The following is a 16,739-nucleotide window of genomic DNA, read 5'->3' as shown; positions in this document are numbered from 1 at the left end:
TTTTTTTTCAATGAATTGGCTTAGATACTTGTGACATCTGGATAGTTCAGAATCCGCAGGACAGGCCAGCGAGCTGGAAATTCTCAGGCAGTCACTGACGCTGCAGTCTTGAGGCATATTTTCTTCTTCCTCAGAGAAGCCTCAGCCTTTCCCTTAAGGCCTTTCACCTAATTGGATGAGACCCAGCCACATAACCCAGAAGAATCTCCTTCATTCAGGGTCAGCTGATGTAGATGTTAACCACATCACAGAAGGTCTCGACAGGAAGACCTAGACTAGTGGATAGTTGAATAACTGGGTCCTACAGCCCAGCAGCTGACTCACACAAGTAATCATCACCATGTACCCATTGTCGACTGGGGACCCTTATACATGTCCTTAAATTACACCTCATATCCTGATAAACACACAACAACAAAGTTTTACTTTTGTCTAACATAACACAACTCTCTACCACACAAGTAAAGATACGCTAAACCTTCCCAAATAACAGGATTATAACAGGATGTATCTTCCGTGGGTGTGACCACTCTTCTCCATGGTATTGTGTAACTTACTCACTGTGATTTGAGCTTAACTGCTTTTAATACATCTTCTGTTAGAGGGTAAGAGGATAAGAGAAGGAAGGAAACACAGATATATATACCTACTTGTTAGGAATTGTTAAATGCAGAGTGAGAAAACTTGTTCATATATGTGAACATATTAGTAACAAAATACCTTCCTATCAATTGCAGTCCTCATTTCTATAACTGGTCACGTGGTTGTAACTTGTATGGGAAACTACCTCCTTTCACTATTCTATTCATGTTCTCTTTGTCCTCAGCAGACAGCAGAGTGTCTTGGCTCTTTATCTGAAGGGTCTAGGCCCTTAGTCCTCCTGCCTGAATTGAGTTGTCATGGTTTTCCATTGACTTTGACCGCAGGGCACAGCGATACTAAGAGATGCCCTGAGATATCTCCCATATTTCAGACATGCTCTTTCTTACCCTCATTATGGAACAGTGGTGCGATTCTCCCTTTTTAGGCAGAGTCAATCACACCTGCCAACACTATAATTCCCTTTTTTGACTTGTTGAATAACAGGCACGAGGAGCCCAAAGTGGCAATCTTAACTTCCAGTTACATGGAATTATTGTTGTGTGTCTGGGTGGAAATATCTCTCTCTTTGGAATGAAAACCTCTAGATCAGCAAAACAAAAGTCTGCAGAGACAGGAAGAAAACATTGTGCTAAATGTCCACGAGAGGTAATAGTGAGTGATGCCTCTCCCACGTCCACGCTTGATTCCTTCATCTGTGAATCCTGACTATGGGAGAAAGAACACCATATATTGCACTCTGATTTAGAGCATATGCAGCCTCTGGAGAACCTTGCCCCAGCCATGCAAGGTTCTCCCACCTAGTTGTCACTGTAACTGAGTCTCCAAAGGGCCATTTCAAAGTTCCGACAAGCCAACTGCTTCTGGATGGTGGAACAGGGTAAGAACAGTGAATGCCATGACCAGGGGCCATTACCACACTTTTTCTGCTGTGAAGGTTTTTCATTGATGAGATGTAATACGTGTGCAATACATACTCCACATGGTGGGTAATTCATTCTCTAAGTTCAGGGATAATTGTTTTAGCAAAAGCATTGCAATCGAGGAAGGAAAATCCATATCCAGAGTAAGTATCTATTCAAGTAAAAAGAAAGCACTGCCCCTTGATGGACATAATTCAATATAATCCACTAGCAACCAGACAGCTGGTTGACTACGCTTGGGAATGGTGACACACCAGGGACTCAATATTGGTCTCTGTTGCTTGCAGATTAGTCACTCAGCCATGGTCATATGCAGGGGGACTTGCTGAGTGGAAGTGCATGTTGCTGAACCCATGCATAACTTCCATCCCTGCCACCATGGACACTGTGTTCATGATACCATTGGACAATGGCAGGGGTGGCTTTGGAAAGAGGCTGACTGGTATCTACAGAACTGGTCATCCTACTGACTGTATTAACGAATACTTCTGTCCTGAGGTCGCCCTTTAATGAGCATTCTCATGGGAAGCCCATAAATTTAGGTTTTCTGTCTACTCAGGGATCTAACTGCCTACATTTTTTGCATATATAGTCAGATACTTGTGAGCTAAAGTTGTGCAAAAAACATGACGTAGGACAGAGAGAAGGATCCACAAGTGAAAGCATGTTTAGGAGAAAATTTTTAAAATATAGCAAAGGCAAATGAGCTAAGTGTATTTAACAAGTTGAATAATGAGTGAAAAATAGTTGATTATTATTCTTAGAAAAAACATTTTAAAATATTATTTTTTGTCTTTCCTTTATACTCACATTCTATAAAAGTATCAATCAATTTGACTCTACACCTAAGGACCTAACCATATAAAAAGTTGTGCACATCAAATCAACCAGCTATCCTCTAATTTTTGAACCTAAAAAGGATATTGTAAACACTGCAAGGTGTTCTCATTGATGGTCCTCATATTTCTATTTCCTTCTTAGAGAAAAGCACTGACCTTAAATATGAGCTCCTCCTCTCAAAGTCTTTGGTGGATGGAAAGAAACCTTGATAATGTGCCACCACCACACAGCCTGCATGGCTCAGAGTGACCGCTGGGGGACATCTGATGGGATTAGATCCCACTTGGTCTTACCAGGAAAAAAAGACACTTTCTTGTTGCAGAATTAGGCTAAAGACTTGGAAGTCTTTTAAAGCCATTCAACCGAAGAGAATTCAAAAACAGGAATTATGGGGCTGGCCCTGTGGCTTAGCGGTTAAGTGCACACGCTCCGCTACTGGCGGCCTGGGTTCGGATCCCGGGTGTGCATCGATGCACCGCTTCTCCAGCCATGCTGAGGCCACGTCCCACGTACAACAACTAGAAGGATGTGCAACTATGACATACAACTATCTACTGGGGCTTTGGGGAAAAAAAGGAGGAGGATTGGCAATAGATGTTAGCTCAGGGCTGAACTTCCTCAGCAAAAAGAGGAGGATTAGCACAGATGTTAGCTCAGGGCTGATCTTCCTAAAAAAAAAAAAATAAAATAAAATAAAAAAAAAAAAAACAGGAATTATGCCTTAGAAGTGTAATGCTCTGTTCTTACTCTCATTAAATTCTTAATTCTTAAGGATAGAACCTTCAATCATTTTACACTGGGCCTCAAAATTGTATAATTTTTTCTACTGGAGATTTTATCTTTAGACCCATGTAAAGAGTCTTTGATGGAATGCCTTGTCATATTTGAGGATATATGCATTAAGAAGATGAGAAACAGGATGGGTGTGTGGAGCAGGTTGGAGATTTTTAGTTTAGGTGACCCCACGTGTTTGGATTTCTCTCTGGGTTACATAGAATAAGGAGCATTTTGAGCTTCCCAGAAAAGTAGCCTCCTCTTTTATTCTGAAGTACATTTCTATATTCAGTACTCGTGGGGACGGGCCAGGATCCCTACTCCAGGGTGAACAGGAGTAATTCACTCTGTCGTGTAAGCCATTTCACCTCTTTAGATCTGTTTTCTATAGAAGTTAGCCTCCTCTAGTCAGCCCACACAGTGTCCTGGACAAATATGGGATTATCTGTGTGATGATATAACAACAGATCATACGGAATGTCCAGAAGAATTCACACACTAGATCCACTAATTTATAGATGCTGTCACACAGCACACAGGGATACAGCCCTCCCAAATCAAAGCCTGAAGCCTGATCCAATAATAGTAGTAGCTGAACCCAGAGTCTAGAGAGGAATCTTCGTGTTCGTGTCCTGGTTGCTCAGGAGTTCTGAACAAGGAGCTCCCTGAGGCACGACTATGTTTTCCAGGCCTCACCATTATTTGTAGCAGAGGATAAAGGACGTAACCATTTCCCCCATGTCAATTGAGGGCTGGTAAGGGGTGAGGTGCTGCTGGTGGGAATGCAAAGAGGCCCCCCGCTTTGGGAAAGTCTACCCCTTTTTAATAAGATCTAGCACACAAATTCCGTGAGGCCCAAGAGTTCCAATTCTCCTTACATATCTGGGGAGATAAGAACTGGCATCAGTGCCTGTGGTTAACAATACTGTACTGAATAGGTAAAACTTCCTTAAGAGGATAAGTCTTATGTTAAATGTTCTTATCACTAAAAAGAGGGAGGGAGGGCACTTTTGGAGGCGATTATTCTGTTAATGTTATTGGTGTGGTGATGGTCTCATGAGTGGACACTTATCTCCAAGCTCATCAAGGTGTACACTTTAAATATGTACAATTTTTGGTAAGTCAAGCAAACCTCACTAAAAAAAAAAAAAACTTACAAACTATGTTTACACAGAAACCTGTATGCAGATGTTTATGGGAGCCTTATTTATAAGCAACGCAGAGTAGAAGAAACCAAGTTGTCTTCCAATACATGAGTGAATAAACGATGGGATGTTATTTAGTAGTAAAATGAGCAGAAGACGATACATCCATGAGCACGGATGACTCTCCATGCATTACCCTACATGAAGGAGTCCAGCTCCAGAGTCTACACACTGTGTGTCTCCATCCATATACCATGGAATCTGCAAAACTAAAGGGACATGCAGATGATCAGCGGTTACCAGGTGCTGTGGAATTAAAAAGGATTGACTGGAAGTGGAAACAATGTATTTCTTTGGGGTGGTGGAAGTATCCTCTAACTAGATTTTTGCTCTGCTTATATGACTGCTTTTGCTCAGCATATTTATATTATACTTCCCTAAAATCTAATTATCTTCCTTGTATGTAAATACTAATAAAATTATATTCAAATGTCTTGTCTCAACACTATGTATTCTGGTCAGTCTTAACTTTGTGATTTTTCAGTCACTATGGATAGCAGATTTTTCTATAGATAGATAACAGATTTATAGATATATAGATATTCAGTTAATGAAAACCACAATTTCTAACGTAGGACTATAGGTTTGTGTGGCTGAGATGTAATAAACGTTAAAATCACTAAGAGAATGAAATCAAGGTAGTTAATGGCTAGAGGGCCACTTCACAGTCTCCAGAGATAATACCAAGAACACGCTGTATCTGCAAATGAACCGTCTGAGAACCGAGGACACAGCCACGTGCTACTGTGCAACAGACACAGAGAGGGGAAGTCAGTGTGAGCCCAGACACGAACCTCCCTGCAGGAGGGGCTCAGGACCACCAGGGGGCGCCCAGGACACGCTAAGTAGAGGGAAGAAGCCTCAGGAGGAGGTGCAAGTGGATGATTAATGGCTGCTTTCTCCTCAGGATCAGGGCCTTCCTCCCCATCTAAGCGTTTTCCCGGGAACTTTCCAGATTAAGAATTCTGCGCCTTCCAGGTATGTCTCTGAATCTCAGAAGGCATGCTGTGCATTAGCTGGCATGACAAAGTCTCAGGTTTCCTTTTATTCTTCCTCTGTTTTTTCTCTTGTTTCCTGATTGCTCTTGGGAGAAGGGGGCTGTGCTCCCTCCCTGCTCTTGTTTCTGACTTTCTCCTTCCAGAGAGCCTCAGACCAGTCTCATCAGGGTTGGAGACCTCTCCATGACGTTAGAGGAAGTAGTCGCCTGGCTGTCCCACAGGGTTGCTGTGGGTGCCTTGTCCCCTAACACTGACTGTGGAATTTTGTGTGTGTTAGAAACATAAGCAGCTCCTCCTCCTCCTCCTCCCTCCTCTTCCATTCCTAGTTATACTTGAAGCTTTCTCTCTACCCCAATTATTTCTGTAAGATTTTCCTTCCAGGAAGCACCAGTCAATATCATCAAGGTTGGGAGGCTCCGCATCACAATAGATGGCTCAACCCCATGTCTGTCCCTCAGGGATGCCTAGTGGGCTTTGCCCTTAACCCCGATGATCAGGATTCCTTGGCATCAGGGGCAGATGCAGCAGCAGCAGCATCAGAGGCATTTAGAGGCTCTCAGTGAGCCATCTGCATTAGGAGAGTGGACCACAGAACTCAACCTTCAGTCAGCAATGACTCTTCACGTGGCGTTTGCTGTTCCTCCACACAGGCAACACCCAAGGCAGCACCCACTGTGCAGGGCATAGACTCTCCCTTGAGGGCCCTATAGAAGGGGCATCCATACCTGGTTAACACAACTCATTGATTATATGGTAAAAATTATTCCCCTGAGTCTAGTGTCCATCACAGTTTAACCTTGAATGAGACAGATAGACCAGGGCAGAGCCACATGACCAATGGTCACTCTTACAGGGACACTCATCAATAATCTTGTATCAAAAAGATTACCACTTATTGAAACTCCTAATTTAGATCGGCTAAATCTACAACAGGGGCACTGTAGGACACATCAATGCCACATGGCACAGCACAGCTCAAAGCACAAGACCCAAAGCTTCTGGATACGCCTTCAGCAGCTCTGCTATGACCTGGGTGGGGCACGCACCAGGCCAGGGCCTGCAGTGGGTGGGGACCAACACAGTCACTGGAAGCCCACTGTGCCCAGGGCTTCTCAGAAGAGTTTGTCTTCTCCGAGGACACCTCTATCAGCATAGCCTATCGACAGATCAGTGGCCTGAGGTCTGAGGACACAGCCACATACTACTGTGTGAGACACAGTGTGAAAACCCATGTCCTGAGTGTGTCAGAAACTATGAGGGAGAGGGAAGCTGTGCTGGGCTAAGGCAGTGACAGGGCCAAGGTGGCGCAACCTTTCTTTGACTTAGGGTCTCCTTGTAGGAACCTTCACCGACTCTCTGGGCTTCCCCACCTCAGGCCAGACTGCTCCAGGGGGACTCAGAGTGGACATCTGTGGAGAAGACCCAGGGAAGTTGGGGACCCAGGAGTTTCCCCAGCTTCCTCCTCATCCCTGGGTTCTGGGGCTCATTTCCTCAAGCAGCTGCCAGCAGGCCAATGTGCCTGCCTCACTCCATGGCCAGTGAGATGTGGACTCAGTGGTTTCTGTGTGACTGATGGGGTGATGCCCTTGTTGCTGTGTCAGGGAGAGAACCTCTGCTTCCTACTCTGTGGGCTACTTGTGATTGGCATGGGAGTTGGGCTCCTTAACACCCCTGGTCTAGGTTACTTATGAATGGCCACATGCCATGGAGGATAAAAAAATATTAACGAACATTATGTAAAAATATTCACGCCTCAACATTATTCATTCTGTTCCCTCTTATCTACATTTTTTTCAATGACTAGGTATAGTAGATAGATAGATAGATGGATAGATAGATAGATAGATAGATAGGGACAGGGAGAGTGGATTTAATTTAATTAATGAAAATGACGAGTTCTAACGTAAGACTGTGAGGTTGAGTGGCTGAGATGGGATAGAAGTTAATAGCATCCAGGGAATGAAATCAAGGTATGATGTTCGTGAGGTTTCATATATATAGTTCCTTTATTCATCACAAATTATAATGAGTTTTTTTTTAAATGGCAGCAAATCTAAGCATAACTCCTCAGAGGATGACAGGAAATGACCTGAAGGAGGTGGACAGATGATGGACACAGGGAGGGTGCCTGTAGGCAGAAGGGTCCCTGAGCACATGTGTGAAGGAGCCATCAGTATTAGAATAGAGGGACGATGCTCCAGATCGAGGTCAGAGACCTTGTCCCTGAATAGCCCAGAGTCCAGGAAACCCCAGGATATGAGACTGAGATCACCAGGAACAGGAAACAGCAAGAGCTTTGAGTGGGAGGGGTCTGGTCTGCAGGGGGCACTCAGGAGTATCTGACCACAGGTCCCAGCCCCAGGGCTGGTGCAGAGGGATTCTGGGGAGGGAGGGCTTTTCTTTTGTGGTCTGCAGTTTCCGTTCCTGTGAGCAAATCTATGCTTAGGGCCTCTCTGTACATTTTTCTGTCTGAGTCCCAGTTCTCTTTACAACACCAGATTCTGGGAAAATGGGTCTGTTACTCCTCTGCCATCATCCGTTCAGTAATTGGAAGATGCTGGGTTACACGGATGCATAGTCTGTTCTTACGTGAGCTCTTCTCCCCCTAAAGATGTGATTCTTTCTGATGTATGTAATTAGGTTTATTTGATGTATTACATGGGCTGTTGTCGGGAAAACTTGGCACAGAGCCTTAGACAAAATTATACAACACCCCACTCCTTGAAAGCAGCCTCTTGTAGCTTTCCTATGCCAAGGGTGGAGTTATTCAGATAAAGTTAATGTCATAAGCTCTTACCTTAACAAGAATAGGAGCTTAGAGGGACTATCGTTTGTTTCATAATTATGCATAGGCCAAATGTTGGCATCAAAGTATTACTTGAAATATGAAAATATGATTTGTAGATAGTGGCAATTGTAGATATTTTAAGTATTTGAGATTGTATAGGTGATGTCCCTGTGGCTAATTCCATGTAATGTCTTTTAAATATCTGTAAAGTTATCTATTTATGTAGCTATCTATTATCTCTGAAATTTCTTATTAGATCCCTAATATTAGCTCCCAATAACTTCCAAGTTAGCGCCTCCATTATTTTTCAAGATGGTTATTTGGATATCAACTCCATGCATAAGTTACAGGTGATCTCTGTTGTATCAACAGAAAAGTTATATCTTTTCTATAAAGCAATTACCGCCACCCTTGGTAACTAGCCTCCTGTGTGAGGTGGATTTCTCGGGGGACGGGAGGACCCCTCCAACCACAGGGATAATTTCTGCAGATCCCACAGAGGGTGGCCTCCCATTGGTGTCTGTGCATTGAGGACTTAGGCGATTCTTCCAGCCTTACAGCCTGGTCTCTGCAGGCAAAGCCCTTCACCTGTGAGACCTAAGATCAGAGTCTCCCAGGCTCCTGTGCTCTGGAGACAGTTGTTCAGATCAAAATCAGGTCAAAAGTGCAGAAATTAAAAGAAATCTTATCTTTGGAAGGACTGGCCTTTACTTGTCATTATATTTATGCCAAAGTGACATGAAAATATTATGTTTCTATGAAATTATGTTTGTATTTGTTGTTAATGTTTATCATTGTCAATCTTTATTTAGATTTGGGAAGGTGTTTGAACAAAACGATAATCCTTTTTAATATCAATTTGAAAGATACGTGAGACTAAACTAAATCATGATTTACTCATGTATTGCAACACTGATGATTATGCTCAGGAAGGTGAGGCTGTCTTTTGACCTGTTCCCACACTGAATTCACAGAGAGACTGCTGTCCCATTGAGACCACCACGTCTTGTGCATTAATGAAGAGACACCTGCAGGGGGTCACAGAAGCACCAGTGAGCCTGACCTCAGTCCCTCCACACTTATAAGGACAGGTCTCTCCCACATGCAAATTTCTCATCAAGCTCTGGGGTAAAATCCAGTCTTGGGCTGTGTGAGCTCACAGCTCTCTCCTCAGACAGGGCTGAGGTCTCTGGGGAAGGCAGAGCTGTGGTCTAGAAGAAGATGAAACTGTTGGGTCTTCTCCTTTGCCTGGTGACAGGTCCCCAAGGTGAGTGTCTCAGATGTCAGACCTGGGTCGATGGGGATGGTTGTGACTGCATGTGACTGACAGGGACTGATTCTTCTTGTCCCCAGGTGTCCTGTCCCAGGTGCAGCTGCAGGAATCGGGCCCAGGACTGGTGAAGCCCTCGCAGACCCTCACCCTCACCTGCACTGTCTCTGGAGTCTCCATCACAACCAGCTATTACTGCTGGAGCTGGATCCGCCAGCCACCAGGGAAGGGGCTGGAGTGGATTGGGGGCATATATTACAGTGGTAGCACTTACTACAGCTCATCCCTCAAGAGCCGCACCTCCATCTCCAGAGACACATCCAAGAATCAATTCTCCCTGCAATTGAGCTCCGTGACCACTGAGGACACGGCCGTGTATTACTATGCAAGAGACACAGTGAGGGGAAGTCAGCGTGAGCCCAGACACAAACCTCCCTGCAGGAGACAGGAGGGTGCTGAGCTGCAGGGGCGCTCAGGGCCACCAGGGGGCGCTCAGGACCCACTAAGTGCAGAGACCAGACACAGGAGCAGGTGCAGAGGTGTGTTTGGATCAGGGATTTCCTCTCTAAGCTCTCAGCTGCCCCCAGGGACATTTCCTGTTTTCTTCTTCTAGTTCTAATTTCTCATAGTCTCAGTGCAGCCCGCAAAGGAGGACGTGACATCGTCTGTTGCAGATGAGATATCACCAGTGACTAGAGAATTTTCCTTCAATTTCTTATAGGCCCTGGTTTTCTGCCTAGACAAAGACAACACACTGAGGATTCTTGTCGTCCCTGATAAACAGCAGCACAGTCCAGGCACTCTGTGTGCTGAGCTCACCTTCTCTGCCCTCAGATGGGCACACACTGACTCCACGTGTCATGAGCATCCCCCCAGGACATCTGCCCTGTGGGGTTCTTTGTTCTCCCTGCTACAGTTTAACCTCAATATTTTTTATTTTGGTAACACTGGCTTATAACGTTATGTAAATTTCATGCGTACATCATTACATTTCAATTTCTTTGCAGATTGCATCGTGTTCACCACCAAAAGACTAATTACCATCCATCACCACACACATCTGATCATCCCTTTCACCCTCCTCCCTCCTCTCTTTGCCTGTGGTAACCACCAATCCAGTCTCTGTCTCTATGTTTGTTTGTTGTTGTTTTTATCTTCTATGTATGAGTGAGATCATCCAGTATTTGACATCTCCCTCTTACTTATTTCCCTTAGCTTAATACCCTCAAGGTCCATCCATCTTGTCACAAATGACCAGATTTCATCCTTTCGTATGGATGATTAGTATTCTGTTGTGTATATAGACCTCTTCTTATTATCCATTCATCCCTTGATGGGCATCTAAGTTGCTTCCAAATCTTGGCTATTGTGAATGATGCTGCAATGAACATAGGTGTGGGTATATTTTTACACCTTCATGTTTTCATGTTCTTTGCATAAACGCCTAGCAGTGGAATAGCTGGATCATATGGTAGTTCTAGTCTTAAATTTTTAAGTTATCTCCATACTGTTTTTCATAGTGCCTGCACCACTTTGCACTCCCCCCAGCAGCCTACGAGAGTTTCTTTTTTTCCACATCCTCTCCAACACTTATTATTATCTTGTTAATTATAGCCATACTGATGGGCGTGAGGTGATATCTCATTGTAGTTTTGTTTTGCATTACCCTGATAATTAGTGATGTTGAACATCTTTTCCTGTGTCTGTTGGCCATCTGTATATCCTCTTTGAGAAATGTCTGTTCAGATCCTTTGCCCATTTTTAATTGGGTTGTAAGTTTTTGTTGTTGTTTATGTGTATAAATTCTTTATATATTTTGGATATTAACCACTTACCAGATGTATGTTTTTCAAATATCTTTTACAAATTGTTAGGTTGTCTTTTCGTTTTTTTGATGGTTTCCTTTGCTGGGCAGAAGAATTTTACTTTGATATAGTCTCATTTGTTTATTTTTTCTGTTGTTCCCCTTGCCTGGCCAGACATGGTGCTTGAAAACATGCTGCTGAGACTGATGCGGAAGAGTGCACTGCCTATGTTTCCTTCTAGAAGTTTCCTGGTTTCAGGACTTACATTGAAGTCTTTGATCTGTTTTGAGTTAATTACTGTATGGTGTAAGATAATCGTCTACTTGCATTCTTTCGCATGTGGCTGTCCAGTCGTCCCAGCACCATTTTTTGAAGAGACTTTCCTTTCTCCATTGGATGTTCTTGTCTCCCATGTTGAAAATTAGCTGTCCATAGACGTGTGGGTTTATTTCTGGGCTCTCTATATAAATACATTTTAGGATTCTTTGTTCTATTTCCATGATGAATGTCATTGGAACGTTGATAGGGATTGGGAGGAATCTGTAGATTGCTTTAGGAAGTTTGGGCTTTTTCACTATGTTACTTCTTCCCGTCCAAGAGCACAGAATATCTTTCCATTTCTTCGTGTCTTCTTCTATTTCTTTCAACGAGTTATAGTTTTCGGTGTACAGGTCTTTCTCCTATTTAGTTAAGTTTATTCATAACAATTTACTCTTTTTGTTGCAATTGTAAAGGGGATTGTATTCTTAATTAATCTTTCTGCTACTTCACTGTTTGTATATAGAAACTTAACTCATATTTGTATGTTGATTTTGCATCCTACAACATTACCATACTGATTGATTATTTCTAAAAGTATTTGGGTGGATTCTTTAGGATTTTCTGCATATTAAATCATGACGTGCAAATAGTGACAGTTTCACTTCTTCCTTTCCAGTTTGGATCCCTTTTATTTCTTTTCCTTTCCTGATTGCTCTGGCTGGGACTTCCAGTACTGTGTCAAATGAGAGTGGTGTAAGCGGGCATCCTTCTCCGGTTCCTGATGTTAGAGGGACAGCTTTCAGTTTTTCTCCATTGAGAATGATATTATCTGTGGGTTTGTCATATCTGGCCTTTATTATGTTCAGGTACTTTCCTTCTATACCATTTTATTCAGGATTTTTCTCATAAAAGGATGCTGTTTCATGTCAAATGTTTTCTCTGCATCTATTGAGGTGATGATGTGATTTTTATTCTTCATTTTGCTAATGTGGTGTATCATGTTGATTGATATGTAGATGTTGAACCATCCCTGCATCCCTGGAATAAATGCCACTTGATCATGGTGTATGATCTTTTTAATGTATTGTTATATTCAATTTGCTAGTATTTTTTTCAGGATTTTTGCACTGATATTTTTCAGTGATATTCGCCTGTAATTTTATTTTTTTGTGAGTGTGTTGTCCTTGTCTGGTTTTGGTATCAGTGTGATGTTGGCTTTGTAGAATGAGTTAGGAAGCTTCCTGTCCTATTTGATATTTGGAAGAGTTTGAGAAGGATAGGTATTAAGTCTACTTTGAAGCTTTGGTAGAATTCACCAGGGAAGCCGTCTGGTCCTGGACTTTTATTTTTTGGCAGGTATTTGATTACTCTTTAAATCTCCTTACTGGCGATTGGTCTATTCAAATTCTCTATTTCTTCTTGATTCAGTTTAGGAAGGTTGTATTGTTCTAAGAATTTATTCATTTCTTCTGGATTCTCCAATTTGTTGGCATACAGCTTTTCATAATATTATCTTATAATCTTTTGTATTTCTGAAGTGACCATTGTAATTTCTCCTCTTTCATTTCTTTTTTTTTTGTGTGTGTGTGAGGAAGATCAGCCTTGAGCTAACATCTATTGCCAATCCTGCTCCTTTTTTTCCCCAAAGCCCCAGTAGATAGTTGTATGTCATAGTTTCACATCCTTCTAGTTGCTGTATGTGGGATGCAGCCTCAGCATGACTGGAGAAGCGGTGTGTCAGTGTGCACCCGGGATCTGAACCCGGACCGCCAGTAGCGGAGTGCATGCACTTAAGCCACGGGGCCGGCCCTCCTCTTTCATTTCTGATTTTATTTATCTAGGCTTTTCTCTTTTCTTATTGGTAAGTCTAGCTATAGGCGTGTCATTTTTCTTTATCTTTTCAAAGAACCAACTCTTATATTCACTGATTTTTTTTCTACTTTATTTAAATCTCTATTTCATTATTCTGCTCTGACTTTTATTATTTCCTTCCTTCTAGTGATTTTGGGCTCCGTTTGTTCTTATTTTTCTAGTTCTTCTATGTACACTGTTAGATTGTTTATTTCAGATTTTTGTTGTTTGTTGAGGTAAGCCTGTATTGCTATAAACTTCCTTTTTGAAACCGCTTTTGCTGTATCCCATAAATTTTGGCATGCTGTATTTTCATTTTCGTTTGTCCCCAGATACTTTTTGATTTCTCCTTTGATTTCTTCATTGACCCAACTTTTGTTGGATAGCATTTTGTTTAATTTCCAGAAAATTATGGATTTTCCAATTTTCTTCCTGTAGTTGATTTCTAGCTTCATACTGTTGTGGTCAGAAAAGATACTTGGCATTATTTCAATCTTCTTCAATTTATTGAGACTTGTTTTTGTGGCCTAATATGTGATTTATCTTGGAGAATATTCCATGTGCATTTTAAAAGAATGTGTATTCTTTGGTTTTTGCAAGGAATGTTCTGTATATATCTATTAATTCTAACTTGTCTAATGTGTCATTTAAGGCCTTTTTCCTTGTTGATCTTCTGTTTGGGTGATCTATCAGTTGGGTTAAGTGGAGTGTTAAAGTACCCTACTAGTATTGTGTGGCTGTCTGTTTCTCCTTTTACGTCTGTTAATAATTGCTTTATATATTTAGCTGCTCCTATGTTGGGTGCATAAATATTTACAAACGTTGTATCCTCTCCTTGGATTGTTTCCCTTATCATTATGTAGTGCCCTTCTTTGTCTCTTCTTACAGTTTTTGTTTTAAAGTCTACTTTTTTCTAAGATAAGTATTTCTACCCCAGCTTTCTTTTCAATTGCATGGAGTATTTTTTCCATCCTTTCACTTTCAGTTTGCAAGTTTCTTTAGGTGTGAAGTGTGTCTTTTGTATGTAGCTTATTTATGGACCTTGTGTTTTTATCCAATCAGTCACCCTATGCCGTTTAATTGGAGCATTTAGTCCACTGAAATTTAAAGTAGCTATTCATATGTATCTACTTATTGCCATATTGTTACTTTTTTTCTGGGTGTTTTAGTGATTCTTCTCTATTCCTTTCTTCTTCTCTTCCTGTGTGGTTTGATGGCTTTTTTTAGTACTAACGTTTGGGTTCCTTTCTCTTATTTTTTGGTGTATTTATTATTGGTTTCTGGTTTGTGATTACCATGAGGTTCATATATAATAACCTATGTATATAGCAATCTACATTAAGTTGATGGTTTCTTAAGTTTGACCTCTTGGTGATGCATATATTTTTCAGATTTTGCTACTCCTAGAATATTTATTGGAAATATTTACATTACTAACAATATATTTAAACTGAAAATAGTTTACATTTTAAATTTAACATATGAATTTAAAACGCAATATCATTTATCAAAACAACATAATTTAATCTGCTTTGACTTATTGTTTGACGTATTATAAACCCTTTTCCCAATGCTTTTATTATTTGTAGAGTTGTATATTCAATAATCCATCTCATAATAGTGACATTAAAAGGAATTGGTTTTCCTATACATTAAATATTTACAACTTCCTAACGGTGATGATTTAGGAAATTAATTTATATATTTCAAATCTCTCATGAATTATTTCAGAATTTACTTTGTAAGAGGAATTTTTTCCATAATTCACTGTTAGATTTAGGATACCGAAGTACATAATGAAATCTACAGTTTGATCTACCTCTAGAATCCTTTTGTTTGTGGAGATCGTCTTTCAAATTATACAATGTATCCGAGCTATATGCCATTTGTCTCAAAGACAGCTTATGAGAGAATATACTAGAACTTTATCAATATTCATATCCCCTCCTCTTCCAGGACAGGCAGCTAATTGTAGTTTCCCCTCATATTTTGAAGTTGAGGCCATGCCCTGTGCTCCAAGCAAGGACATCCGGGAATGTCTATGCAGAGAGGACCACCTGCTGACCCAGTCCCCTGCCCGGGGTATCCCAGAAGAAAAAGGATTGAATGGCTGTGGAGTGTGAGCCCTTACCCTGCTTAGATCCAAGTGTCACAGAAGCTGGTCACCAAGTCACCTGCGTAGCGTGTCAGATAAAGTTGAGTTTATATTCATAATGAAATAAAATTGGATCATGTGGGAGATCAAGAATTTCCACATTAGATCTACTAAGTCACAGGAGTCTTCACACAAGCACTCAGCAATGTAGGCTTTCAAAGTTCGGTTCTGAAGTCTGACATGGACAGCAGACTGTGGTCAAACCTGGATCTAAAGAGGAGTTTTGGAGCTGGGATCCCAGCAGGCACAGGTGCAATGGCCAAGGTGCTTCCTCCAGGTGGAGTGTTTCCCAGTCCTGTCCACGTGATGCAGAGGTGATGGGGAAAAATCTAACAACACCCCCAGTATAGAAGGGGGACTGACACAGAGTGAGGTGCTGTTTGTGGCAATGCAAATGGCACCCCCAGTTTCAAAATCTTTGCCACTTTATGGATGAATCTTACATCCATTGTCCTGTATGAAAGAAGCCACTGCCTCGGGCTACACACTGCATTATCCCATCTCCAAGGTATGGAATCTGAAAAACTAACACCACAGAAAATTGATCGCTGTGAGAGAAGCTTTTGGATAGAAATGCTAATGATGAATTTCCTGAGTTGGGGTGACTGAATTGTCCTATAACTTAGTTTTGATGGTGTTTACATGATTGTTTGTGTTTATACAAATCCATAGGACCTTAGACTAAAGAGGGCCCACTTATCCATATCTAAGTTATACTTCCATAAAATTCTAATTTTCTTTCTTATTAGATACAAATTTTAATAAAATTCTACTCAAAAGTACTTCTGTCTCAACACTATGTATTCTGTTCCCTTTTATCTAGGCTGTTTTTCAATGACCATGTATAGTGGATGGATACCTAGATAGATAGATGATAGAGAGAGAGAGAGAGAGAGAGAGAGAGAGAGAGAGAGAGAGAGAGAGAGAGAGAGGCAGATTTAGTTAAATCAATGAAAATAACAAGGTCTAATCCAGGACTGTGGGGTTGAGTGGCTGAGATGAGATAGAATCTAATAACATAAAGGGTATGAAATCAAGGTAATGATATTTGTAAGGTTTTATGTCTGTAGTTCTTTTCTTCATTGTAAATTATAATAATTTTTGACAAAATGGCAGCAAAACATGGGTAACTTCTCAGAGAATGAAAGGAAGTGACCTGAAGGAGGTGGACCGATGATGGACACAGGGAGGGGGCCTGGTACACAGAGGGGTCTCTGAGCACAAGCTTAAAGGAGCCATAACTATTAGAATAGAGGTATGATGGTCTAG

General features: G+C 41.4%; 1 gene segment (V, D, J or C); it reads left to right on the top strand.

The window, feature by feature from the left end:
• LOC131421220 (immunoglobulin heavy variable 4-30-4-like) overlaps positions 1-15,438 on the top strand; it is a 149,835-nt gene extending 134,397 nt beyond the window's left edge. The window contains 2 exon segments of the V gene segment in view: positions 9,482-9,811; positions 15,311-15,438. Of these exon segments, the coding sequence occupies positions 9,482-9,811; positions 15,311-15,438 (458 nt within the window).
• The last annotated feature ends 1,301 nt before the right edge of the window (positions 15,439-16,739 follow it).

Source organism: Diceros bicornis, chromosome 24, assembly GCF_020826845.1.
Source record: "Diceros bicornis minor isolate mBicDic1 chromosome 24, mDicBic1.mat.cur, whole genome shotgun sequence".
In the NCBI taxonomy this organism is placed as follows: Eukaryota; Metazoa; Chordata; class Mammalia; order Perissodactyla; family Rhinocerotidae; genus Diceros; species Diceros bicornis.
The sequence above is the reverse complement of the archived record's forward strand: the minus strand, read 5'-3'. Positions and strand labels throughout refer to the sequence as shown.